The 26,266-nt window shown below is 35.3% G+C and overlaps 1 protein-coding gene across 3 annotated transcripts in view; it reads left to right on the forward strand.

Moving 5' to 3' along the window:
• The window catches only part of LOC136038183 (galanin receptor 2b-like), a 190,192-nt gene that overhangs the window by 137,041 nt on the left and 26,885 nt on the right, over window positions 1–26,266 (forward strand). For all 3 annotated transcript variants that reach the window (XM_065721263.1, XM_065721264.1, XM_065721265.1), the window contains exon 7: window positions 23,651–23,776. In XM_065721263.1, coding sequence (XP_065577335.1) covers window positions 23,651–23,776 — 126 coding nt within the window. The remainder of the gene's footprint in view (window positions 1–23,650; window positions 23,777–26,266) is intronic.

The following is a 26,266-nucleotide window of genomic DNA, read 5'->3' on the forward strand; positions in this document are numbered from 1 at the left end:
GGAAAGGACAAGGTTGAAAAAGAATACCAACAAAATATATAAACAAAATAAAAACCAAATCCAGTTGCCTACCTCACAAATCCTCAAAGTCACAAGCTAGGCAGGGTGTAGCAGGTGGCTTTGCCAACTGAAATAAATATACAAACCAAATCCAGAAACATTAGCTCCAGGGGAAGCTTAAATCAAAATGACCAAACAACAAAACAGAATTAAACACCCTGATATTAGATAAATCTTCCCTAACTTTCTATTTGAAGACACCAAACGAGTGGCAGATTTGAGCAGACTTAATGAGTGTGTGCCAAGTCAAGTTAAAAACTACCACAGGGCAACAGTAGTCAGAATCAAGTCAAATTGTAATCAGAAAGTATGAGGAATGTGTAGGTTGTTGGAAGTCCGGGGATGATGAGTCGATTTATCAAAATCAAAAGGCATATAAATACACAGGGCAGCAGAAAGGCTGCCGTGCAATTGTAAAAAAGCAAAACAAGCACACGACAGAAAGTAAAGTGCTTGTCAATCAAGCAAGCTTCTAAATGAAGAATGTTTAGTTTCCAAGGTAATAGTCCGTGCGACTGGATAAGGTCACAAAAAGGATTGCAAGAACCAACCCTAGAAGTATACGTTTAGCTTTATAGAGACTCCCACGCTTTTGGAGACTTTTGTTTTAATAAGACCAATATTAGTCTCAAATAAACGATTTTCATCAAGGAAGATGCCGAGAAATCGATATGTGTTTCATTTTTAGTCAGGACAACCCTTAAGATTCTTGAAAAAATTAGAAAGCATTACTTTCTAACACATAAAAGAAGATAATTTACACAAAACATCTGGATAACTCTTTCTAAGAGGGCCTCCATCTTTGAATAAAGATCAGACCCAGTTCTTTCGGCTGTACTAAGAGTGCTGTCATCAGTAAAAGCATTATGCGCATCTGGAAAAGACGAGCTTTTGCCCCGGTTGGTAGTAGATGCTTGTTGAAAGGACGGTAACAGATCGTAAGATTCGGATTGATAACCGCAATAAAAAGGCCATTAAAATAAACTGAAAAGAGTATTGGCCCAATGGCAGATCTTTGATGTACACCAAACTCTATTTTGAAATAGTTGCAAAAGAGCGGGTCAACCGAGATGAGTCGAGCAGATAAATATAGAAGAAACCGAGAAGATGAAACCCCCTTACAAATATATGGACCAGTTTCCAAAAGAATTTCATGTGTTAATGAGGAGAATACTTATCCTGCATCAAGAAACAGAGCAGTGGGTATAAAACTAGATCCAAGAGCCGAACGAAAATAATTCAAGAGCGATGCACAAGCTGAGTTGAGTGCCTTGCCCTGAAACCAAGAAGAAAATCAAACTCGTTGAATACTATTTTGTTTTCTGAAGCCGATATTCATTTGTTGGTTTGTCAATGGATAACTTGAGAGAACGGTGCTATGTGGGTTTCTCTAACATGAAGTTAGAGAAACCCACATAGCACATTTTTAGCCTAAAGGGCTAAAAATGTTAGTTCTGGACATACAACCAAAAGCACGTCACATGCACACCACTGCCCACTGTTTAAACTTGGCAGTTTTAGACAGTCTCCACCACCTTACGTCTTTTACAGCAACACATACATCGTGCGCAATTTGTTGTTGCACACGCGTGAAGGCGGAGTCATGAAGAAAGGCTGGAACAAAAATTATTTTATATCTTCAGCCATAGACGTAATAAACACCATAAGGAAGTCCAGCAAAAGGAACGAGACTTTTTAGAAGCATACACTCAGAGAGCAACAACGACTGAGCTGGCTTAAGACCCTTTGCCTGACTCGACGAACTGTGTGAGCTTCTAGTATCCTGAGAATATTGAAAAACTTTAAAAAACTGCTAGAAATTTTTGAAACCTGTTCTGCAGAGACAGGCGACAAATTGGAAGGCATCTGAGCTAATGTTATAATTTTAGACTTATTTCTTTCTACGTCTTGCCATGCAATGAGCCCAATAGAGAACGATAATTAAAAAAAAATAGATGTAATGATGTGTGTGTTGCTGATCTGGAGAAAATATACGAGGATTTGATTTGTGTAGTGAATGGAAATCAAAATAGTTTTGAACACTTTTGGGAATTATGACTAAAAGAAAAACATTCACCAGCTGATGATCCTTCGCATCGTCAGAATCGACGTGCACCAAAGAAGTATGAAGACAACGAGGCCTGCTCACAGCAGGCTTCCAAATCCCCAGAAGAATGCTAAAAAGCTATTACGTTGAAGATCGTGAAATGGTACAGTTTTGCATTACTAAAGGGTTTTTTTGTATCAGTTGGACTCATATTTGTCATAGCAGTTGAACTTGGGTGCTTGTTTTTAGTGCAGCATAAATATTTATGCAGTACAGACACTTCAGTTCAGAAATGGGACACACGACATCGCGTGCAAAGGGAACTTTCTCTTTTCGTAAATAGTAACAGCTTTAGGCTACTTGGCAACTTTTCATTGCGCACGTGCAAAGCCGGGTCCATGAAGAAATGTTGGAGACAGATATGTCCCAAAATCTTTAATGAAGAAGATAGGAGTTTTTCATACAGTATAATGTTTCTGCTATCGTTTTTAGTAAAAAGAGCTAAAACAAACTTTGAAAAATCAGTTTTTAGAAAATGATCTAGACATTCAGACGCTGCACTTACATTTGAGTATAGTAGCTGATATCACTAATAAGAAACAACGGATCTTTAAGCAAATACGTGACGTAACAAAGTAAATTTTGCAAAACTTGGCTATTCTTCATACCCACTGATATGCTTTGGATTTTTTGTTCACTGGTCCAGTCCAGAGATAGTCAATATTCGCAGCCTTCTAGCCCTAATAATGGTATTAAATAAAAAAAAACAAGTTTTTTCAACTGAAAGTAAGGAGCGACATTAAAACTTAAAACGAACAGAAATTACTTCGTATATGAAAGGGGCTGCTTCCTCATCAACGCCCGCACTCTTTACGCTAAAGTTTGACTCTTTCTCTCAACTCTTCTTTTTAAAACAGTAAAAAACTTCAGCGTAAAGAGTGGGGCGTTGATGAGGAAGCAGCTCCTTTCATATACGAAGTAATTTCTGTTCGTTTTAAGTTTTAATGTCGCTTCTTACTTTCAGTTGAAAAAACTTGTTTTTTTTTATTTAATTTCTGAACGTTTTTGAATCAATGCATGTTTTGATTTTGGATCTCTGCAGAGAAATAATTAAAACGAAATTTGCATATTTTTTTTTTGGCTAAATGGCTTTCTCATAATTTTGATCGAATGATTTTGAGAAAAAAAGAGCGGGGGAGGAAGCCTAGTTGCCCTCCAATTTTTTGGTTAATTAAAAAGGCAACTAGAACTTTTAATTTTTTACGAATCTTTTTATTAGTAAAAGATATACGTAACTTATAAACTAGCTTACGTAAAGAATTTTTTATTCTCATGTTTTTATTACACATATGAGAGGGTTCGCCCCCTTGTCAGTACCTCTCTCTTTACACTAAATCTTAAATTTTTGACCCAATTCATTAAGAATGACCCCTGAATCACAAAAGCCGTAGAATAAATAGTTGACATTACTAAAAATACTTTAGCGTAAAGAGCGAGGTATTAGGAGGAGGTGAGCCCCTCATATGGGTAATAATTTCTGTTCGTTTTAAGTTTTAATGCTGCTCCTTTTTTCCAGCTGAAATAAACTTTTTCATATTTATTTTTTCATTGTTTTTTTTTTAAATAATGCTAGTAAATCCTGCGCTCCCTTCATGGAAATTTTCTTCCCCCATGACAAATTCCTCGATCGAAAGTTCTCCCGGTATATCCCCCTCTTCTCAACCCCTTCCCCAACCAAAAAATCCTCCTGAAAACACCTGTACACTTCCAAATAACCATTACTATATGTAAGCACTGGTCAAAGTTTGTAAATTGTAGCCCCTCCCACGGGGACTGTGGAGGAGTAAGTCGTTTCCAAAGATATAGTTATAAGGTTTTTTGACTACGCTGAATAAAATGACTATCTCAGAATTTTGATCAGTTGACTTTGGGAAAATAATTAGCGTGGGAGGGGGCCTAGGTGCCCTCCAATTTTTTCGGTCACTTCAAAAGGGCACTAGAACTTTTTATTTCCGTTAGAATGAGCTATCTCGCAACATTCTAGGACAACTGGGTCGAAACAACCCTGGGAAAAAGAAAAAAGAAAAAGAAAAAAAAAACAAACGAACAAATAAACACATCCGTGATCTGTCTTCTGGCAAAAAATACAAAATTCCACATTTTTGTAGATAGGAGCTTGAAACTTCTACAGTAGGGTTCTCTTATATGCTGAATCTGATGGTGTAATTTTCGTTAAGATTCTATTACTTTTAGGGGGTGTTTCCCCCTATTTTCTAAAATAACACACATTTTCTCAGGCTCGTAACTTTTGGTGCGTAACACAAAACTTGATGAAACTTATATATTTAAAATCAGCATTGAAATGCGATTCTTTTGATGTAGCTATTGGTATCAAAATTCCATTTTTTAGAGTTTTGGTTTTTATTGAGCCGGGTCGCTCCTTACTACAGTTCGTTACCACGAACTGTTTGATTTAGAATAAGTTTTTTTTTATAAAATAGTGTATTAAATACATTTAGATTTGTACTAGATTGGTATTGTATAACTATATCACTATAGTATTGTATTAGTTATTTCAAATACTTAAGGCCCAGGGCCCACAGAGCAACTGTTTCAAGACAACGCTTAGAAATTAGTCTTATCTGCAACTGGTTTGCGACCAGTTTACAACCAAAACGAAACATGTCTCCACCCACGGACGTGAGTCGTTATGGGCCAGTTGTGTTTATCTAACTGAGCAGTGCAGTGTAGTTATATACGTTGAGTTCCAACGAGGAAGAATGCAAAGTCTCGTCTGTTCTTAGCAACAAAAGAACTGTTTCAATCAGCTAGAAAACTTATTACATTTTACGGAATGTCACATTTTACGGATAATTTATACTTGTACAGCTCTTCTTGCTTCTCTACTTCTTCTATGAATTTCAGTTTACTTCCTGCTTTGACACGTTGAAAGCCAAAATAATTGGATAATATCAACTTGGTAGCTACCAAAAACGTCTGGGGCAAAACTCTGCAACGCAACTGTGACCACGGGTCACAGTTGCGACTGTTAATTTTTTTATTAATAATAAAAAATAATAAAAAATATTTTTTTTGTTAATAATTTTTTAGTTAAAAAACTAAAAAAACTAAAAAAAAGGTAAAAACTACAAAAAAAACTAAAAAGAAAAAAAAACTAAAAACTAATAAAAAAAACTAAAAAAGTTAAATAACTAAAAAAACTAAAAAAGAAAAAAAAGAAAAAAAGGAAAAAAACTGAACAATAAAGGAGAAAAACACGGAACCAGTTTCAGACTAATCGAAAACTTCTACTTCAAAACTCTACTTCAAGGTCATACTCACAAAACAGTTGCGTGCCGAATCGGTTAGCAATTCTAGTCTCAAAACAGTTTCCCCGTGAGCGCTGGGCCATCCAGAACCGCTTTAGACTGATTGGAAACCAGTCTCATCTGGATTACCTCGTGACTGGACCCCCACTCTACTTCACGGCCATGGTCACAAAACACTTGTGTCTGCAATCGGTTAGCAATGCTAGTGTCAAAATTGTTGCCCTGTGGGCACTGGACCCAAATATTTTTAGGGTGTGAAACCCAAGTGACACCCAACTATTTATATAACTTTTGACTGAAAGTATTGGGCATACAGTGATAAATTTAGTATCTATGTAAAAGCTTTAGCTTTAAGATTTTGTTTTTATTGATTGAAACCCGAACTCTCTTTAAAGTAAGACTAAATTAAATAATAATCGAAGCACTAGTTCTGTGCGACAGTACACTGTTTTATTCTTCTGATGACGTACGATTTATTTAAATATAATTTCGGTCTTTTCAGAGCAATATAATCACTGCTCTGGAATAGTCTGTGAGCATAATTACTACTGTAATTTACAGAAGTAACTATTAATTTAATTTAATATGTGCGACTTATTTAATTTTTAACTGTGCGACAGTACACTGTTTTATTTTTCTGATGACGTACGATTTATTTAAATATAATTTCGGTCTTTTCGGAGCTATATAATCACTGCTCTGGAATAGTCTGTAAGCAAAATTACTACTGTAATTTACAGAAGTAACTATTAATTTAATTTACAATCTGTAAATTAGTTTTGTACAAAAATACCACCTTTTTGTTTCGATTTTCAAAACCAAAAAATGTATCATCGCTGTCAAGTTTCCCGGGCTGTAGAGTATTTAAAAGTCTATTTTTCGGGGGTCTCATGTTGATCATATGCCTCTAAAATGCATAAAAAGAACTTCAAACTGATCATTTTTCATATTAAATTTATAATAATTTTGAGTGAGACCGGGCCCCCTGTGTGAGCCTTACAGTATTTTTAATAAGTCGACGCCCCTGAACAAAATATACCACAAGAAATTTTAGGATATAATTTAAGATTATTAATAAAAATAGTGCAAAATATAAAGCAATTTTTCCGATACCATTGAAAATGCTTTGCGGTCTTCTTAGAGAATCAAGGAAACCAGTTTGAGAATTGCTTTGCTCTCTAGAAATTCTAAAAAAATGTTAGGCAAAAATTATAGGCAATTCAGAAAACAAATTTGAAATTCACAAGAATAGCTCAATTGAATTTCAAACTAGCTGCTGTAAGGAAGATCGGTTCAAGATAGCTAGTATCCCCTCCTATATCTCTGAACTTCTATATTTTTAATATATCTACTGGTTCAGTAGTGAAACTAATGTTTAGTTAAAATTCTTGGGTCGGCCCCTTCCTCTTCTCAAAATATATTGAAATATATTTGTTAGAAATAAAAAAGATTCAGCTTTCTAATGGCTTATTTTATAAGGAATACAGCTGCTCCTCACCTTTTTCTGCTGTGCTCCAGGGAATAGCGCTCTAGGGATTCTGTTGAATCGTGACAGCAACACTTTTGGAATAATCTTTTGCTTCATTCATAATGCAAGCTCTTTCGACACGTTTCTGAAGGCCCGCCCGAAAGTATTTTTTGGCTAACAATGCAAGAGAAAAGATCCAGCCATTGTATTTTTGTTTAGGTTGCACAAGTGAAGTGGAGTTTTGTAATATTAATTTATAATAGAATTATTCATGAATAAATTTACCTACTAGGATGAATTAAAACCCACGGAGAGAGACGTGTGTCGCTCCTGTTAAGAGATTAAATAATAAAAAACAAGTTTTTTTTAACGGAAAGTAAGGAGCGACATCAAAATTTGAAACGAACAGAAATTACTTCGTATGTGAAAGGGGCTGCTTCCTCATCAACCCCCCGCTCTTTACGTTAAAGTTTGACTCTTTCTCTTAACTCCACTTTTTTAAACAGTAAAAAACTTTACCGTAAAGAGCGGGGCGTTGATGAGGAAGCAGCCCCTTTCACATACGAAGTAATTTCTGTTCATTTTAAATTTTAATGTCGCTTCTTACTTTCCGTTAAAAAAACTTGTTTTTTTTTAATTTGATTTCTGGACGTTTTTGAATCAATGCATGTTTTGATTTTGGCTCTCCACAGATGAATAATTAAAACAAAATTTGCATATTTATTTTTTTGGCTAAATGGCTATCTCACAGTTTTGATCGAATGATTTTGAGAAAAAAAATGAGCAGGGGAGGAGGCCTAGTTGCCCTCCAGTTTTTTGTTACTTAGAAAGGCAACTAGAACTTTCAATTTTGTACGAAAATTTTTATTAGTATAGTTTATATGCGTAACTTATAAATTAGCTTACGTAACGAACTTCTGTATTCTCATGTTTTATTACGTATATGAAGGGGTTTACCCCCTCGTCAGTACCTCGCTCTTTACATTAAAGCTTAAATTTTGCCCCAATTTATTAAGAGTGACCCCTGAATCACAAAAGCCATAGAATAAATGGTTGAAATTACTAAAAATACTTTAGCGTAAAGAGCGTGGTATTAAGAGGAAGTAAGCCCATCATATGCGTAATAACTTCTTTTCGTTTTAAGTTAAAACGAACCTCCCATTATAAATTCCTTCAAGGAAAGTTCCCCCAACATATCCCCCTCTTCTCAACCCCCTCCCCCAACCAAAAAATCCCCCTGAAAACGTCTGTACACTTCCAAATAACCATTACTTTATGTAAGCACTGGTCAAAGTTTGTAACTTGTAGCCCCTCCCACGGGGACTGTGGGGGAGTAAGTCGTCCCCAAAGACATAGTTATAAGGTTTTTCGTCTACGTTGAATGAAATGGCTATCTTAGAATTTTGATCCGGTGACTTTGGGAAAATAATTAGCGTGGGAGGGGGCCTAGGTGCCCTCCAATTTTCATGGTCACATAAAAAGGGCACTAGAATTTTTCATTCCAGTTAGAATGAGCCCTCTCGCAAGATTCTAGGACCACTGGGTCGATACGATCGAAAAAAATAACAACAAAAAAAAAACACACCAACAAATAAACACACATCCGTGATCTTCCTTCTGGCAAAAAATACAAAATTCCACATTTTCCACTTCTACAATAGGGTTCTCTGACACGCTGATTCTGATGGTGTTGTTTCCTAAGATTCTATTACTTTTAGGGGTTGTTTCCCCCTATTTTATAAAATAAGGCAGATTTTCTCAGGCTCGTAACTTTTGATGGGTAAGGCTAAACTTGATGAAACCTATATATTTAAAATCAGCGTTAAAATGCGATTCGTCTGATGTAGCTATTGGTATGAAAATTCTATTTCTTAGAGTTTTGGTTAGTATTGAGCCGGTTCGCTCCTTACTACAGTTCGTTACCACGAACTGTTTGAATCTACTGCATTTTGATTTAATGCTATTTTCCTACCTTAAACAATGCTCAGTATCTTTCTCGTTAATTGGTATTTCTTAGTGAAAAATTCCATGTTTATAATCCTAAAAATGGCAATAAATATGTACGAAGTTATTTTCCCAAAAATACCAATGGTAATAAAGTAGAAAATAAACTGTCACACGAACTCTAATTTCTAAAAATCTCTATTTGATGATGGTAGAAATAAATGAAAATATGAATGACATATTCAATTCAATTCAATTCAATCATATATATTTAAACAAAAATACATAATTACATCTGCATAATCTGCCAGGAAAGCACAAAAGTGCTTGACTAGAGCAGAAACTTAACTAAAGAATAATTAAACAATCAACAGAAACAACAAATCAACTGGATTTATTAAAAAGAGAAAAAAGAGAAAAATAGGGGGGCGACCAAGAGAAAGAAAAGAAAAAATAAAAAGAAAAGAAAAGAAAAGAAAAAGACCGAAAAGAGGAGGACCGCACGATATTTAAATCTAAACAGTATTTCTGTAACCAACCTTCACTGCTCGCTTGAAGGTAATAAGGTTATTTGAGTTCCGGATTTCCAAGGGGATTGATTTCCAGAAAGCTGGTGCAAAAAATCTAATTAAAAAAGAAGCCCTTTTTGTTAATAGTGTCTCGTTGACAATGTCACATGAATTTCTCGTTTCATAAGTATGCAAATCTTGATTGAAAGTGAATAAATTTTCAAATGACGCTGGAAGGAGGTTGTTAAAATATTTAAAACAAAAATTTGCAATATGAAAATCCCAAGTCTTTGACACATCAAATATTTTAGTAAGTTTAGAATGGAGGTTGATGTTATCTGAATGCTGAAGAGGTGATATAATTTCAATGGCCTTATTTTGGATGATTTGGATTCTCTTATAACATGAGATGAAGTTGCTTGCCCATATAGAGCATCCGTAAGACAAATGGGGATGAAAAATAGAATGATAAATCATTTTCAGGATTTTTTTAGAGACTTGATTGAATGGATTCTGGAACCGACGAACGCTCAGGATGTGCGAATTCGCAGTATCCGGTAGTCCCATTTTTCCCCCAATAACTTGTTTCACTGACACTGGCTCCTTGTGCTTACTTTAAACCCCTAAAAATAATCTTATAATCTTATTCATTATGATTTTCTGTTCCATATCATCAAGTTTTAGTTCAATCACTTCGATTCTGTTTTCCAGAGATGCAATTTGCTTTTTGAGCCCAGATAATATTTTTTCAAAAGCACTGAACTTTGCCGAGTATTCAACCAAAATTGAATCATGGATTTTACATACGATGTCTTCTGTAACTGATGATGCTAGCCCTGTAGAAGGTACCGTGCTCAAGTTGTCACGAACCCATTGCTCAATGTCATTTCTCAAGCCGTTTTGCAGATTTTCAAGTTCTTTTTGAGCATTGTCCACAACGGAGGCAAAAGAAGCCCGATCCAAGTTTAACTTTTCTAAGTAAATATCCGGGAAATTGGTAACTTCGCTGAATGCATTTGCTACTCCTTTGTTTTTTTTTCTTCACAGCCTCATCAAAATTTTCTTGGTATGGTTCAAGCTGAGATCCTTGGACCGTTAATACCTCATGCGTGCCATAACGGAAAACAGCGTAGTGCGATCCGTTTTTCTTTTGAACAGTATCCATAATTCGAACCGACCATATTTGGATTTTGGATACATAAGAGAGTCTCACGTGTCTCCTTTGTATTTTCAATGGCTACGTCCAATTTTGTCAAAACCCTTTGACAATTTTGACAAACAGGCTGGTCAAATTTGACATGCGGAAGTCTATTCTCAATGGGGTTGTCTTATTACAACTTGGCTGCTTCGTTGACGGCTATAGAGACATATAAAGATGCTAATCTTTGTACAGATCTAATAGATCTAATAAAAGGGAGCCAACATTTACACCCCCCCCCCCCCTTCCCCAAGGCTGGTTGGTCTCCGATCACTTTTGACTTATAAAAAAGGACTAGAACTCTCAAATTCTGATGTAAAAAGCACCCTCCAAAATTTCTAAAACCATGAGGTTGAGGAAAAGGCAGTCCCTCTCCTATACGGAATTCTCATTTTGGGGTTAAATACTCTTTACTTTTATAATAACAGCGTAGAATAGAAATATTCAAAGAAATCGAAAGTGATTAAATATAAATTTCACATTCGGATGTGTTCTTTTAATTTTTTGTACCCCCCCCCCCCCCCCATGGAAAAACAACCCACCCGATAAAAAATCCTGGTTACATCCCTGGGGACTATACATTAGTCTACACCTCCACCCTCTCCTCGTCTCTCTGTTAGAACTTGTTCCGTATCAAACAGTTCGGGCTCTCAGTGAGGAGCGACTTAGTTCAATAGCAACCAAAACTCTAAAAAACGGAGTTTGATATCAATAGACCCATCAAAAGAATTGTCTCATCATGCTGATTCCGAATATATAAATTTATCAAGACTTTATTATTAATCATAAATCATGAAATTTAGTTTTACTGTTACCCAACAAAAGTTAAGACCCTGAAAAAATTTGCACGATATTCGAAAAAGGGGTAAATATTCCCTAAAAGTCAAGGAATCTTAATGAAAATCCTACAATCAGATTTAGCCTAGCAGAGAACCCTACTGTAGAAGTTTATACTGTATATATTTAAGAATTAACGACGCTTCTTGACTACTAAGGTCCCTGCGTCGGCCCTGCAGTGCATTCCTGCAGCGTGATTCGATCTCTGGGTCCCGTATTACCAAGCTAAGGTCAAATCCACTGCGCCACCACAGGACCTGTAGAAGTTTATATAGCAAAATGTAGAATTTTGTAATTTTTTGCCAAAAAAAAAAGATAATGGTTGCCTGTTTATAATTATTTTTTCCAGATTTCATCGAATCGAAATAATGATCACAGAAGAACGTTAGAGATTGCATTTGGACGAAATTCAAAACCTCTAGTGTTTTTTTTTAATTGATGTGAAATATTGGAGGGCATATAACCCCCCTTGGGGGGCTATTTGTCAGAAAAAATGGACATGGGAGGGGGCCTCTCCCACGCCCATTTTTCCGTAAGTCATCCATTAAACATTTTTAGATAGTCATTTTTTCAGCATAGTTGAACTATGTCTTTAAGAGTAACATGACCCCCTCCCTTCCCACAGCCCGTGGGGAGAGGCCTGCAAGTTATGGAATTTGCCCATTGTTTACGTATAGTATTTGTTATAGGGAAGTATACAAACTTTTTCGGGAGGGATAATTTTGTGCTTGGGTTTGGTTTCCATGGAGAAAGTTTCCGTGGGGAGGTAATTACTGGGGGTTAGGTTTCAAGGGTAAATTTTACAATGGAGAGATTTCACATAATTTCTAAACAAATTATTTTTATTTTTCTTACTTTCTCTTTGCCAACTCACTTTTGCATGTGGATATTTCTCGAGGGGAATTGTCCGTGGGCTATTTTCAGCATGCTTGCATTTCCAAGAAAAAAAATTCAACGGAAAGGGGGATTTCACACATACGGATAGTAAAATGTATAAAACTCACCTAGATAATAATAATAATAATAGTAATAATAATAATAATAATAATAATAATAATAATAATAATAATAATAATAATAATAATAATAATAATAATAATAATAATAATAGTAATAATAATAATAATAATAATAATAATAACAATAATAATAATAATAATAACAATAATAATAATAATAATAATAATAATAATTTATTCCAGAAAAAGCCCGTGGGTCATAGGAAATTTACATAACAAAAAACAAACAACAAATTAACTAAATTAAGTTAATACTATTTAAAGAAAACGCTCCCGATGTGCCGCTGCAATCCTTACAAATCTTGCTTTCCTTTTAATACTCAGGAAATTTGTCTCTTTCATTCTATCTACCATCCATATCTCATTCAATTTTTCTTTACCATACATCTCTCGCCTCCAATCATTCAATTCGACACATTCACACAAAAGATGTATTAAACTTTCATCCTGAGATCCACACATAGGACAAGTAATAGATTCTACCTTCTCCCCTTTTCTCCCTTGATACTTTCTTTTCTCCCCAATCAAAAACCCATTTCCCCTCCAAACCAAATAAGCCTTCAAATCCTCTTTACCTAACCCGGACTTCCAAAATACATCCTCCCCCCAAGTACCCTTTATCTGTCTATACAATTTTAACGACCCTGAACGATCCAGACTTGCCCACCATATCTGTATTTCTTGGTTCTTCTACCTCTCTTGTACCTCCCTTATTACTATTTCCTCCATACCCATAATTCCCTTTCCTTCATTCCACCATTCCCCTAACCCACACTTATCTAAGATATCCTTAATCTCCGCCGGCCACCCTGTTTTACTATTCTGTATCAACGCCTCTATAAGTATGCTGCCTTTGCTACCGTAAATCTCTGCATACCCAGTATCCTAACCCAATATCTCACCATGGTCACTAGCCTCATAGGTCGCAGCGATACTAGCCATAAATCCCCCTGGATTACCAAATTACTAAACGAATCCCATAGTCCTAACATCCTCTTATAATATCTCATCATAACCACCTCAAGTTTCGGACCTTTCCGATAGCCCCAGATCTCTGCTCCATAATGCATCGCCGGTACTATCTTACTTGTCCAAATCCTCTTATGTACTCTAATATCTCTCACCCGTCTAAGACTACTCCTCGCTATTTCACTGCTAATATACCTCCCCCTTGCATTCGCTAGATCCAGATGCCCACTGAATTTCCCATTACTAGTAAACTTTACCCCAAGATAAACAAATTCATTATTCACTGGTATAGTTTCACCTTTAAAGAAAAAAAAATCACATCTTCACTTTCCATGGCTTTACGACCAAATACCATCACCACTGACTTCGATGTGTTCAAGATTAACTTCTTCTCTTCCAAATAAACCTCCATAATCTCTAATAATTGTTGCAGTTTCTCCTTTGTTTCAGCCAGTAATACGATGTCGTCAGCAAATAGTAGTAAGCACAGTTAAAGCAAATCAATCGATATCATTGGTGCATTGTTCTTAACGAAAAATTCATTGGCATCATTTAAATAAAGGCTAAACAATTTCGGTGACAGCACACATCCCTGCTTTAGTCCCAATAAAGATTGCACTGGAGTTGAGCACTTTCCCGCCACTTTCACTACTAACTTCACGTACTTATACATTTCGCACAGCAACAATACAAAATAGTGAGGTAGTCCTAAAGATAACAGGTTTAACATTAACAGGTTCCTATTCACATTATCATATGCTCCTTTTAGGTCTAAAAAAGCTGCAAATAACCCTCCCCTTTTCCTTTCCTATACTTCTCTACCAAAATTCTCAAAGTAAAACTATGATCTACTGCACTATGGTTTTTTCTAAACCCTACCTGAAAAGGGGATAACAGTTCTTTTACATCCAACCACTTTCCTAATCTTGATTCTATAACCTTGCAGAAAATCTTACTCATCACATTTCCTAAACTAATTATTCTTTCATTACTATGATCCTGAGTTACCTTTTTTAAAAATTGGTATTCCTACTGACACATTCCACTGATCAGGCCATTTCCTTTTTTCAGTCAAAAAACTGAAAACTGCTGCTAAAACTGGTACTAGAACTGTTTTCCCTATTTTCCAATCGTTGCTGGTATTCCATCCACCCCCGGCGCCGAAGATCCCTTCATTCCTTTTAGGCTTGCCCAAACTTCCTCTACCTTGATCGATTCTAATAGACTATAATCCTCTTGTCTTAAGGGGAAACTATTCTGTTCTCGTAGCTCCTCTGCTAACCTCCCTATACCGTCTCCATATTGCTCCCTTTTGCTAGTGTCCTGCTCCAGGTATGTTTTCCACGACTCATCTGGAGGTATGTGTTTGTCGTTGGCCTTGAATTCTCGCCTTACTTCACTCCAAAAGTGTTTTGCGTCTTTTGACAGGTATTCCTCGCTGATATTTATAGCCCTAATCTCTTCTACTTGTTTTTTTCTCTTTTTTGTTAGCCTCTTGTAGATTTTCTCTCTTTTCGGTACTCCGATAAGTGTTTATTCATTTCCTGGTCATTTAATGCTCCTTTCATTTTCCTGAGAAGTTGAACAAGGTTTACTTTCAGCCTCCGACAATCCTCATCAAAGAATTCGTTTGTATTTCTTACCATCTCCTTCTTACTTGATATTCCACTGCATTTCTGATATACTTCCTCTGATATTTCTTCCACGGCTTCTTCTAAATTCCCTTCTCCCAGTATATATATATATGCATTCCTCTGCCATTTTCTGCATCTGTTCACTTTCCAACAATTTTTTCAAACGGTTTTCCTCCATACAATCTGCCCGAATCTGCTGCTTCATTACCTTCCTACCCTTATCTTTCATCTTTCCCTCATTCCTCCAACTATATCCCTCACCCTCCATCTCATTCATCCATTTCTTCGCCTGTCCTGCCTTCATGACTACCTCTATTGGCTGATGGTCTGATCCTACAACATAGTTTTATGAGCAATAGCTTTCAAATGAATCATTAAACGTCATTCTAAAAAGTTTCGGTAGCCCAATAGTCCCAGTTTTCCACTTGAAACACGGCACCAAAAGTGCCGTTTTTAGTGCCATTTGGAACTCCATGGTGGAATTTATAGGAAGGCCATAGATAAGAGCAATATCTTTTTTATGAACTATTAAAAATCTGTCTAAGATACCTGTGATACCGATACGCCCAATAAAAATACGTCCGATACCGATACAGGGTGCAGCCCTTTCTCCAGGGACTATGGAGGGTTATATCATCATCAAAACAAAAGATATTAGACCTTCGAACTAAGTTGAACAAAATAACTCTCTCGAAGTATTGATTGGATAACTTTGTGGGAAGGGGCCAGGGGCCTTTGGGGGGGGGCTAATTGCCCTTCAATGTTTTTGGTCACTTAAAAAGGGCACTAGAAAATTGAATTTCCGCTTAAATGAGCCATTACACATACCTCTATGATGTTCTGGTAACCCCTAGCCCTGCTAGAGAAAAAAAAAGGAGACATCAGTGCAATCCATTCAAAAAAGTAATTTTACTTGTTGTTTATAGTGGATAAAAGGTTTTAAGCCATGCTGGTTCCAATGGTACACTTTTCATTTTGATCTGACGCCTTTTTTGAGGGGTTTCAGACTATTCTTCGAAATCATCATAAATTTCTTTTCCCGATATTTTTGAAAAGAACTGAAATAACAGTCACCATTTTTGAATCAGTGTCAAATGACGATTTTTTTCAATAGGTAGTTTTTTTCTAAATGCATTTTTAACTTTTGATTACTATGGACTGTGGTTCGCTCTTTACTCGGTTGCAACTACTGCTGTAACCATGATTGCATTACATCAATTGATACAGAGCCATTAACAGGGTTGGTGATTCCAGGAGAATTTAAACTCCCCCTTCCATGCTCAAATATAAGCAAACAAGTTGAATCAAAGTTAAAATTTTAATTAAAGTGGGCAGCAGCCCCCACCCCAGCTGCGGTGCTTGGGGCAGTTGCCCTGGTTGTACCCAAACCCTTTGGACAGTTTTTAATAGACACGATAAATACGTTCTGAGACCATACTGGCTATGCATGACGTATGAAACAAGAAAGAAAATAATAAATGAAAAGACAAAAATCAAATAGGTGAAAAAACGAGGATTTTGTCAGCCAGTAGTAAAATATGAAAAAGCAAGCAAATATTTCGACAAGGACCTCCGCCACGTCATCCTCAGTGCTATAAAAAATAAGGAAGAGGAAAAAGAAAAAAAAAGAAACAAAGAAGAAACAACAACAAAATCTAACCTTCTTAAGTGAACTGTACAAGAGGAAAGAAGACACTGAATCAAACAACAAAAACCAACTTTAAATCAATTAAAGAGAAGTTACCAATTAGATTGAATAAGTATCCTTTGCCTTGCAACAGATTTCGCCTGTCTACAATTTCGGTTTTCATTAGATATGCGGACAGGTTGTCTTAAATTAGACTGGGCGAAAATATTCATAGAGTCTTTTAATATTAAATTGTTATAAATTGGGCTTAAGGAAATATCTCCCGTATCTCTATTTATAGCCAAATTTCTATTTATTTGATTTTTTATCTCAATTGCCTCTTTAAGAGATTGCGGTAGGCCATTTACGGTAGATATTAAAGTTACCTCTTCAAAAAGAACTTAATGGTCACGATTTTCGTATATATGCTGGGCCAGAGCTGAATCAAAGTTGTCATTTTTTTCAAATCTCAGGGACTTATCAATCGAAATTTTGTATTCATGCAATCGTTCCCATAGTTGTTGACGGGTCCTGCCAATGTAAAATTTTACACATGAACACGGGACTCTGTAGACACCACTACCTAGTATAGGGTCCGTTTTATCCTTTCCCGAGTTGAAAAAATGTTCAACTTTTTGTTCAATTTCGAAGGAAACAGAGAGATTATGTTTTTTGAAAATTGTTCTAAATTTGTCGCTGAGTTTCGAGACGTATGGCAATGTAGTGAAAGTTTTTTTCTCAATTGCCAGTGTAACTGAATCAAGGGGGACGGACTCCCTATTTTCCTGTTTTACCTTTTTTAATCGTCTATCTATTATATTTTCAATGAGACTGATTGGGTAGCCATTGCAGAATAGAATATTTTAACGTAATCTAACTCGGATTTTACATGATTACGTGAACATATTTTTAGAACCCTGTCGACTAAAGAAATTACTACCCCTCTTTTTACACAAGGAGGGTGACTTGACGAGAAATGTAGATACCGATCATTATGGGTCGGCTTTCTATATATAGAAAATTCAAGACTAGGAATATTCTTTATAATTAAAACATCCAAGAAAGGAAGCTTTCCTGAATCTTCCAGTTTTATTGTGAATTGAAGATTTGAATCAGAAGAATTCAAATGTGCCAAAAATCTTTTAGAGAGTCCTGACCATGTTCCCAAACAGCAAGAATATCATCAACGAAACGATACTAGAGTACTCTACTTACAAGTAAAGCACTAGTACTGAAGGTACTACAGACAGGCACGTACGCAGGATTTCTTTTTTTTCGGGGGGGGGGTCTCAAAACCTTCGAAACAGCAGATATAAAGTAGCACTTTTTTATTTAGTAATGCAAACAGCACGTATATTGGAAAATACAGATTAACTTTAATCTGTAGTACTGTAGCGGATGGGGGGAAGAGGACTGAAGCCTCAAAAATAAGTTTTAGGCTCAGATTATGTTCATAGCGATTTAGAACCAGTGATATATCTATTATATCCCACTGATAGGGAAATTTTAGGGTTAACAGTGCAATAATGGTGCTGTGGGGGGTAGTTCTTCTATTGCAAAAGCGTAGATTTTAATGAAAAAAGATAGCTTCCAAAATTGATCCATTAAAAGCTGTACTTTATCCTGAAAAGGGGGGATAAACGCCCTAATATCAAGGATAATTCTATTTTGCTGTGGAAAGCAAACTCTCTTTACAAAAAAAAAAATAACAGCACAATTGCTAATTACTTCAGAAGGGTAAAAAGTCAGACAGAAAACGGATTAATAATTGGGCTTGACTTGACCGGATAATTGCATGCTGTAAAATCCCCCAAAAAGGCCTTCACACATGTATCTAGATCCTTAATAAATGTCCTACTTTTGCCAGAAATCCCAAGAAACCATGGGGAAATTAAACATTTCAAAAAATTTCGGGGGGGGAGGGCCCGAAGGCCCTCCCTGCGTATGGGCCATGCATTGGGATAGAGAAGGGGTGTGCATAGCTGTGCAGAGTTGCAGTGAGCTGTTATTATTAGTAGCAGCAGTAGTATTGAGCATCAAAACTCAATATAATGCTTCTCAAGTGTATCGATACTTAGGTAATAGCGTGTTTTTGATATCTGGATGCTGTAGTGCCAAATAAAGCTAAAAGTGACAACCGATAATTCCCAAAAAAATACGTATTTCAAAATGTTAATGTAAGCAAATTTTTGGCTATGTTCGCTTTTCTGTTTCATTTCTTCATCCGTAGCAATTTCTGGTGACTCAATTCACATAATAGCTGCTGTTTTTTTGTTTTCTCGTGATCAGCAGTCTGTAACTCTTAACTGGTAAGGGAGACAAACTCGAAATTTTTCCAGTTATGGGAATCGTGAAACAGGCGAACATTTCCAGTTAACTTTCTGAAATTTCTAGTAATCTTAAAGAAAAACAAGCTTTTTCTCCACATATTGTACATGGTGCGAAAACAAAACTATCCTAGCCGAAAAGTAAACTTTTTTTCAGAGAATTTTCGTGGCGTCCTCCGGCAGAAAATTACATTATCTCTCTGAGAACAAGCGACCAAATTCTTATATCTCTTCTAGATTTCTTGAAAATAGACTTTGAAAAGCCACCCTTGAATTCAAAATCAGATATTCTGTTTTTTCTGCTATTTTGAATTTGATTCTCTTTTGTATTTAACCAGTGATAAACAACGTGAAAAACAGCGCAAGATGGTATTCACTTTCTTATAAACGAAATTGCTATGTTCACTTAGAAGTAACTTCCAAAGTTGTCATGAAGCGTGAACTTTTTTTGATATTCTAGAGGTAACTTTTCTAGACAAAGTAGAGTTTTTTCCTAATGCAGGTGAGAAACAACAGATCTTGATCTTCTAAGAACTGAAGCCTTTGTAAGTCTTCAAGAAATTAAGTTTCTTGTGTGACTACTTCTATTTTGAGCTTTGATTCTATGATTTCCCTATATTTTGTCTGTGTAAAAGTAGGGGCACAGCTACAGTATTTTATTGAAGCGGGAACAGAGGGGGGGGGGTTACTGCAATTGGTGCTATTCAAGCGACAGAAAGAAAAGTAACAGTTTAACAAAGACGCTAGCTGGTGAATTTAAAAACATTACACAATACATTGTAAAAAATAAACACACATTAAACAGTCATAAATATAAGTTCGGGTGCTTGGTTTTTTACTAAAATTGTCAGTAATGAGCTGCTGCAGACGACGGTATAGCGTAAACACTCTTCCGAGTGGGTGAAGGTGGATGTCGTATATACTCGGCTTTTTTCAACCAGACTCACCACTAATGCTGCAGTACATATTCCCCTCCACTTCCCCCAGTCCCAACGCCCAGCACAGAATGCTTAGTCTCATAATTGAACCAAGCTCTATTCTAATAGCTCTGGGTATCGCGCTATTTATTTGCTCATAATTTTGATTCATTTTGACTCTGCAAGATTTAGTTTGTTGTACCAAACTTATAATGTAGGCTACGTGATTTACTGAAATATTATATATGGTTTTTATATTAAGTTGATTCGTTTGAGGGTTTCAGCGCTTTGTGTTAAAAAGTAACATTGATATTAGTGGACCAAAGCTGAAACAAAAATCATAGGCAGCGCATTAGCGCTGTCTAAGTAAAGATTAAATTTAAAAAAAAAGTGAGGAGCGACATTAAAACTTAAAACGAAGAGAAATTGTTCCGTATATGAAAGGAACTCTCCCCTTCTCAACCCCCCGCTCTTTGAGCAAAATTTTTTATTGTTTTAAAAAGTAAAACTGTGACAAAGAGTCAAACTTTAGCGTAAAGAGCGGGGCGTTGAGGAGCGGACAGCCCCTTTCATATACAGAATAACTTCTGTTCGTTTTAAGTTTGAATGTCGGTCCTTACTTTCAGTTAAAAAAACATGTTTTTTATATTTAATTTCCAAACGTTTTTGAATTAATGCTGGCTACGAATTAACTTACGTAACGAACTTCCATATTCGTATATTTTTGTTACGTATATGAGGGGCTTCGCCCACTCGTTAATACCTCGCTTTTTACACTAAAATCTAAATTTTGTTCCAATGCTTTAAGAATGACCCCTGAATCACAAAGACCGTTTAATTAGGAAAAATAGCTCCTTTGAAATTACTAAAAATACTTCATTGTAAAGAGTGAGGTATTGAGGAGGGGACAAACCCCCTCATTTACGCAGCAATTTCTCTTCGTTTTAATTTTTAATGTTGGTTCTTATTTTTGGTTGAAAAAAACTTGTTTCTTTTATTTAATTTCTCATTGTTTTTTTTAAATAATGTTGGACAATCCAGCGCCCCTTTCATGGAGATTCTTTTCCCCCATGAATAATTCCTCCATAGAAAGATCCTCCCATCTACCCCCCACCAACACCAGAAAAATCCTCCTGAAAATGTCTGTATACTTCCCAATAACCAATACTATACGTTAGCAATGGGCAAAGTTACTAACTTGTATCCATTTCCCCAGGGACTGTGGGGGATTAAGTCGTCTTCAAAGACATATTCATTAAATTTTTCGACTATGCTGAACGAAATGGCTTTCTAAAAATTTTGAACCGGTGACTTTGAGGAAAAAACGAGCGTGGGAGGGTGCCTAATTTCCCTCCAATTTCTTTGGTCACTTAAAAAGGCACTAGAACTTTTAATTTCCATTAGAATGGGCCCTCTGGCAACATTCTACGACAAGTGGGTCAATAAGATCACCCTTGGGAAAAAACGGTCTCACGGTCTCTCAGTGTTGCATGATAAAACTAACAAAAATAAAACACGAGAATGGGTTGTTACCGCTTATACGTGCACAAAAAATTTCTAAATTGTGAGAAAAATATACATATTTTTTTAATTCACTTTATTCTTGGCATACATTACTCAGAAGACATTTTATTCAGCCTGCTGATGCAGAGATAAATGTCCTACAATTAGCTCCGGTTTTGTGTAAAACGTGACTAATTTCTGTCATAATTCTTAGCACATTTATGTTAGTTTTTTTTAGCTTGATATTTTTCATTTCTTGTTATTGTATATTTTCTATTTCTTGTAATTTTTTATGGAGCATGGTATTGTACATAAAGGCAGTTTAATATTTGTGCGCTAGTATGTGAATCCAAAACGCAAGAAATAGGCGTTATCAGCGCTTATTATTTGGCATTTTAATGACGAATTAGAGAATCAGAGTTTCAATTAAAAATACAGGGTATAAAAATTAAAACAATTAAAAGATTCCTGGAGCGGACCCCCTCTAACAAATTCCATAACCAAACTACAACCGATTTGGCCTATCTACTTATCGTGCGAATATCATTACAAAAATACCAAGTCTTATTTTCTTTTTCAATGATTTATTTTCCATTCTGGAAATTACACTCATTGTACTCTAAATTCTTATTGTTCAATGATTCCATTTTTGTTCTATTTGCAGATGTAGAAGGTATAGTCATTTACACTTTGAAAGTTTAAAACAAGAGAATCTAATCTTGAACTGACAGATTTAAGGAAGTTAAAGCACCTTCAATAGCAGGGGAAAAAATTACCTGTTTAAACGTGATGAAACAGAAAGCATCGAGCATTTTTCGATTTTGGCATTAACTAGGCTCATCTTTTTACTTGATAATAAGGTTTCAAAGGCAGTATATTTGGAAAAATATTAACGTGGAACATATTATGAAGTATAATGGATCGCTATTTTTCTCATTTTCTTTACGTTAAAAATGAGCAAAGATTAATTAAAAAAAAAATTATCTGCTCCAAGTAAAAACCGGAATTGACACTTAAAAGGAGCACCAGTTTTAAAGTCAATTAATAAATTATTGTTTCTTTCCAAATTATTGTGGGACAATTATAATAAAATATTATTGTGGGCCCCCCAACGAATCTAATCCGATCTAATCCGACACGCTGAATCTAATGCTGCGATTTTTATATTAAGATTCGCTGAATTTTTGGGAGTGTTTCCCCCTTATTCAAAAATCAATGTTTTTAATGTATATATTGCTATCAAATTTCTGTTTTTTAGTGTGTCGTTTTCTATAGAGCCAAGTCGCTCCTTACTCGCAGTTTGTTCCCACGAACTGTTTGATAAAAATCGAAAACAATATCCCAATTTATTGTGCCCCCCAACGACCCCACTGTTTAAAATGTAGCTTCAAAGCTTCACTTTTCAAAAAGACATTTAACTTTGAACATTGACAGAATTTCATGTTATCTCTTGAACAACCAAAGCAAAATTTCCATATCATAAGTTCCACTTTTTTTTTATTCTACGATTTTTTTTATATTTTTAACATTAAAAACCAAAAAATTTAAGGAAGAAAATATGTTCTCTTCTATATATAAGTTGAATTGTACTCATAGTAATAAAAGTTTACACAATGAGCAGTTTCACTGATGTTATTTCACTGTAGTAAATGCAAATGGTGAATAGTCTAATCCAGATATAAACAAAAAGGGCTTAAATATAAAAATGATTTCAGAAGTTCTCTTATTACAAGTAGACCTTACAAATTATAACCTATACTAACCATAATGCATCTGAAAACGTGATAAGGAAGCAAATACATTTGCTACCCCCGAGATATAGTTGTATGTGCTGCTCCAGAACAGTGAGCCATGGGTAATAGTTGCTGCAACACCCCACGGGGTTTTGGCGCTGGAGGTCTAGATTATTTCAGTTCCTGTAGCATTTGTATAATTGCTTTAAAGTAAATTTTTTGTCTTGAAAAAAATCATTCCCCAAAACTGCTGAAAAAGTTATAACGCAAACCTGTGGATGCTAGATTTTTTTTTTTTTTTTATTTGACATAACAAACTTCGAAGATTAGTTCGACTGAAGTTAAAAAACAGATTAGAAAAAAATAAACTTTAAAGTAAAAATAACTTATGTGAAGGAAAAAATATTGACTTAGTTGTTAGAATTTAGAGTGAATTCTTTGAAATATGCAGTAATTTTATATTTTGAAAATTCACTCCTCATCAGTTTTATCAGTAATAATAACTTTAAAATATATTTTATATTTCAAGGCATCTCTTTCTCTGAGTGTTCGTTCGTCTGATAATTTACTGCGGACTTCCGATACAAAAAATGGTAATAGGTCATGCAGGCCTTCACAGAAGTCAGGTTACAACGCAAGAAGCGCGAGAAAGCAGGTATTTGGACCATTATATATTTCATTAAACAATTGCCCCATTTTTAGTTTGGCTTCATCTTACTTCATCAATCATATTAAGTGTTTTGTTAAGTGTTTTGCAGTTCTTATTTTTAGTGTTTTGTAGTTTTTATTAGTAACAATCATGTCAAGTCTTTTGCAATTTTTATTTTGACGATACTTGTCTTCTTCTTCCGTCTAGGTTTTAGGCTAATATTTTCGCCCGAAGGCAATTTATGATTTGGCTAATTTTGAAGATTTGCTATTATTTAGTTAAGCCATGCCCAAAGGTTCCATAGATCCATTACCTTGGGTAACCCATGTTAGCCAAGCATTACCACCTGTTGGATTGTCAATTTGAAGTATTCATGTACAAAGTCAATTTGTACAATTTCAAGATTGTCAATTTGTTGGATTGTGTTTTGTAGTTTTTATTAGTATCAATCATGTTAAGTGTTTTGCAATTTTTATTTTGGCGATACTTGTCTTCTTCTTCCGTCTTGGCTTTAGGCTTATATTTTTGCCCAAAGGCAATTTATGATTTGGCTAATTTTGAAGATTTGCTATTATTTAGTTAAGCCATGCCCAAAGATTCCATAGATCCATTACCTTGGGTAACCCATGTTAGCCAAGCACTACCACCTGTTGGATTGTCAATTTGTAGTATTCATGTACAAAGTCAATTTGTACAATTTCAAGATTGTCAATTTGTTGGATTGTGTTTTGTAGTTTTTATTAGTAACAATCATGTTAAGTGTTTTGCAATTTTTATTTTGGCGATACTTGTCTTCTTCTTCCGTCTGGGTTTTAGGCTTATATTTTTGCCCAAAGGCAATTTATGATTTGGCTAATTTTGAAGATTTGCTATTATTTAGTTAAGCCATGCCCAAAGATTCCATAGATCCATTACCTTGGGTGACCCATGTTAGCCAAGCATTACCACCTGTTGGATTGTCAATTTGTAGTATTCATGTACAAAGTCAATTTGTACAATTTCAAGATTGTCAATTTGTTGGATTGTGTTTTGTAGTTTTTATTAGTAACAATCATGTTAAGTGTTTTGCAATTTTTATTTTGGCGATACTTGTCTTCTTCTTCCGTCTTGGCTTTAGGCTAATATTTTTGCCCAGAGGCAATTTATGATTTGGCTAATTTTGAAGATTTGCTATTATTTAGTTAAGCCATGCCCAAAGATTCCACAGATCCATTACCATGGGTAACCCATGTTAGCCAAGTATTACCACCTGTTGGATTGTCAACCCATGCAAGAAAAAAAAACTTGGAAAATCGGCAATGCTTTGAGAAACCAAGAGCTGTCATTGTATTTCTTCAAGCTGTCATTGTCTTTCTTCAAGCTGTCATTGACAGCTTCAAGCTGTCATTGTCTCAGAGCTGTCATTGTCTTTCTTTCTTGTCATTGTCTTCAAATTTGTGGTAAAGATCTGTCCTTTGCGAGGGAATTTTGCTACCTTTTTGATGAGTTTTTATTTATAAACTATATTCTAATGGCTTTGCGTGATGGCACTCCAGCATCCTTTGGGGTCTATTTATCTCGGAGATAATCTACTGCTTCGTCAATACAGTCATTGCTATTTTCATATTAAAATTCTCTTTTTTTGTATTTTTGTATTGCCTCTTTTTGCAATCATAAGTCTCATGATCACCTTCATCTTAAAACAGCGTATACGACTATCGCGTAACGCATAAAGTAGCATTATACTGATTATTGCATGGACTTTTGTTTGCAAATGTTCAATCATATCCATCTAGGCGTTACGGAGCAATATCACTGCTATCATTGCTTTTTTTTAGTGATCGGTGGTCTATAGCTCTAAAGCTGTAAGAAATGCAAATTTGGAAATTTTTCCCGGGTGTGTGAATCATGAAACTGTGTGAAAAGCTCCAATGAAGTACGTAAAAGTCAGCAGTTTGCCAAAACAAAATACCCATGTCGAACATGGTACCAAAACAAAACTAACCTATCTGGGAAAGTGAACTTTTTCAGAACAGTTTCATGTCTGAATCCTGTAGGATATTAAAATATTTCTCTGAGAGCTAAAGAACAAACTTCCATATCTATTGCAGATAATAATTCTGGAAAATTCGATCTCGAATGCGAAGTTCCAACTCTTTTGGGTCGTTTCCTGATTTTTTTTTTTTTTTTTTTTTTTTTTTTTTTTTTTTTTTTTTTTTTTTTTTTTAATCGAGTAATACCATAAAAAGTACACAGTACATAAGATGATATAAGATTTCCTATATATAGAATTACTTCCTTCACTTATAAATCATTTTCAAAGTTATCATCATGCATTAATTTTTTTTACACCATAGAAATAATTTTTTTTTCTAAGCAAGGTAGATCTCTTTGTTCAACCACGGAGAAACAGATCTTGATCTTCTTAGAACTGGAAGTGACATTGGTTTTCCAAAATCAAAATTCCTTCTGTGACTTCTTCTATTTGGAAGTTTTGATTCTGCAAATTCCATACAT

Source organism: Artemia franciscana, chromosome 17, assembly GCF_032884065.1.
Source record: "Artemia franciscana chromosome 17, ASM3288406v1, whole genome shotgun sequence".
Classification (NCBI taxonomy): domain Eukaryota; kingdom Metazoa; phylum Arthropoda; class Branchiopoda; order Anostraca; family Artemiidae; genus Artemia; species Artemia franciscana.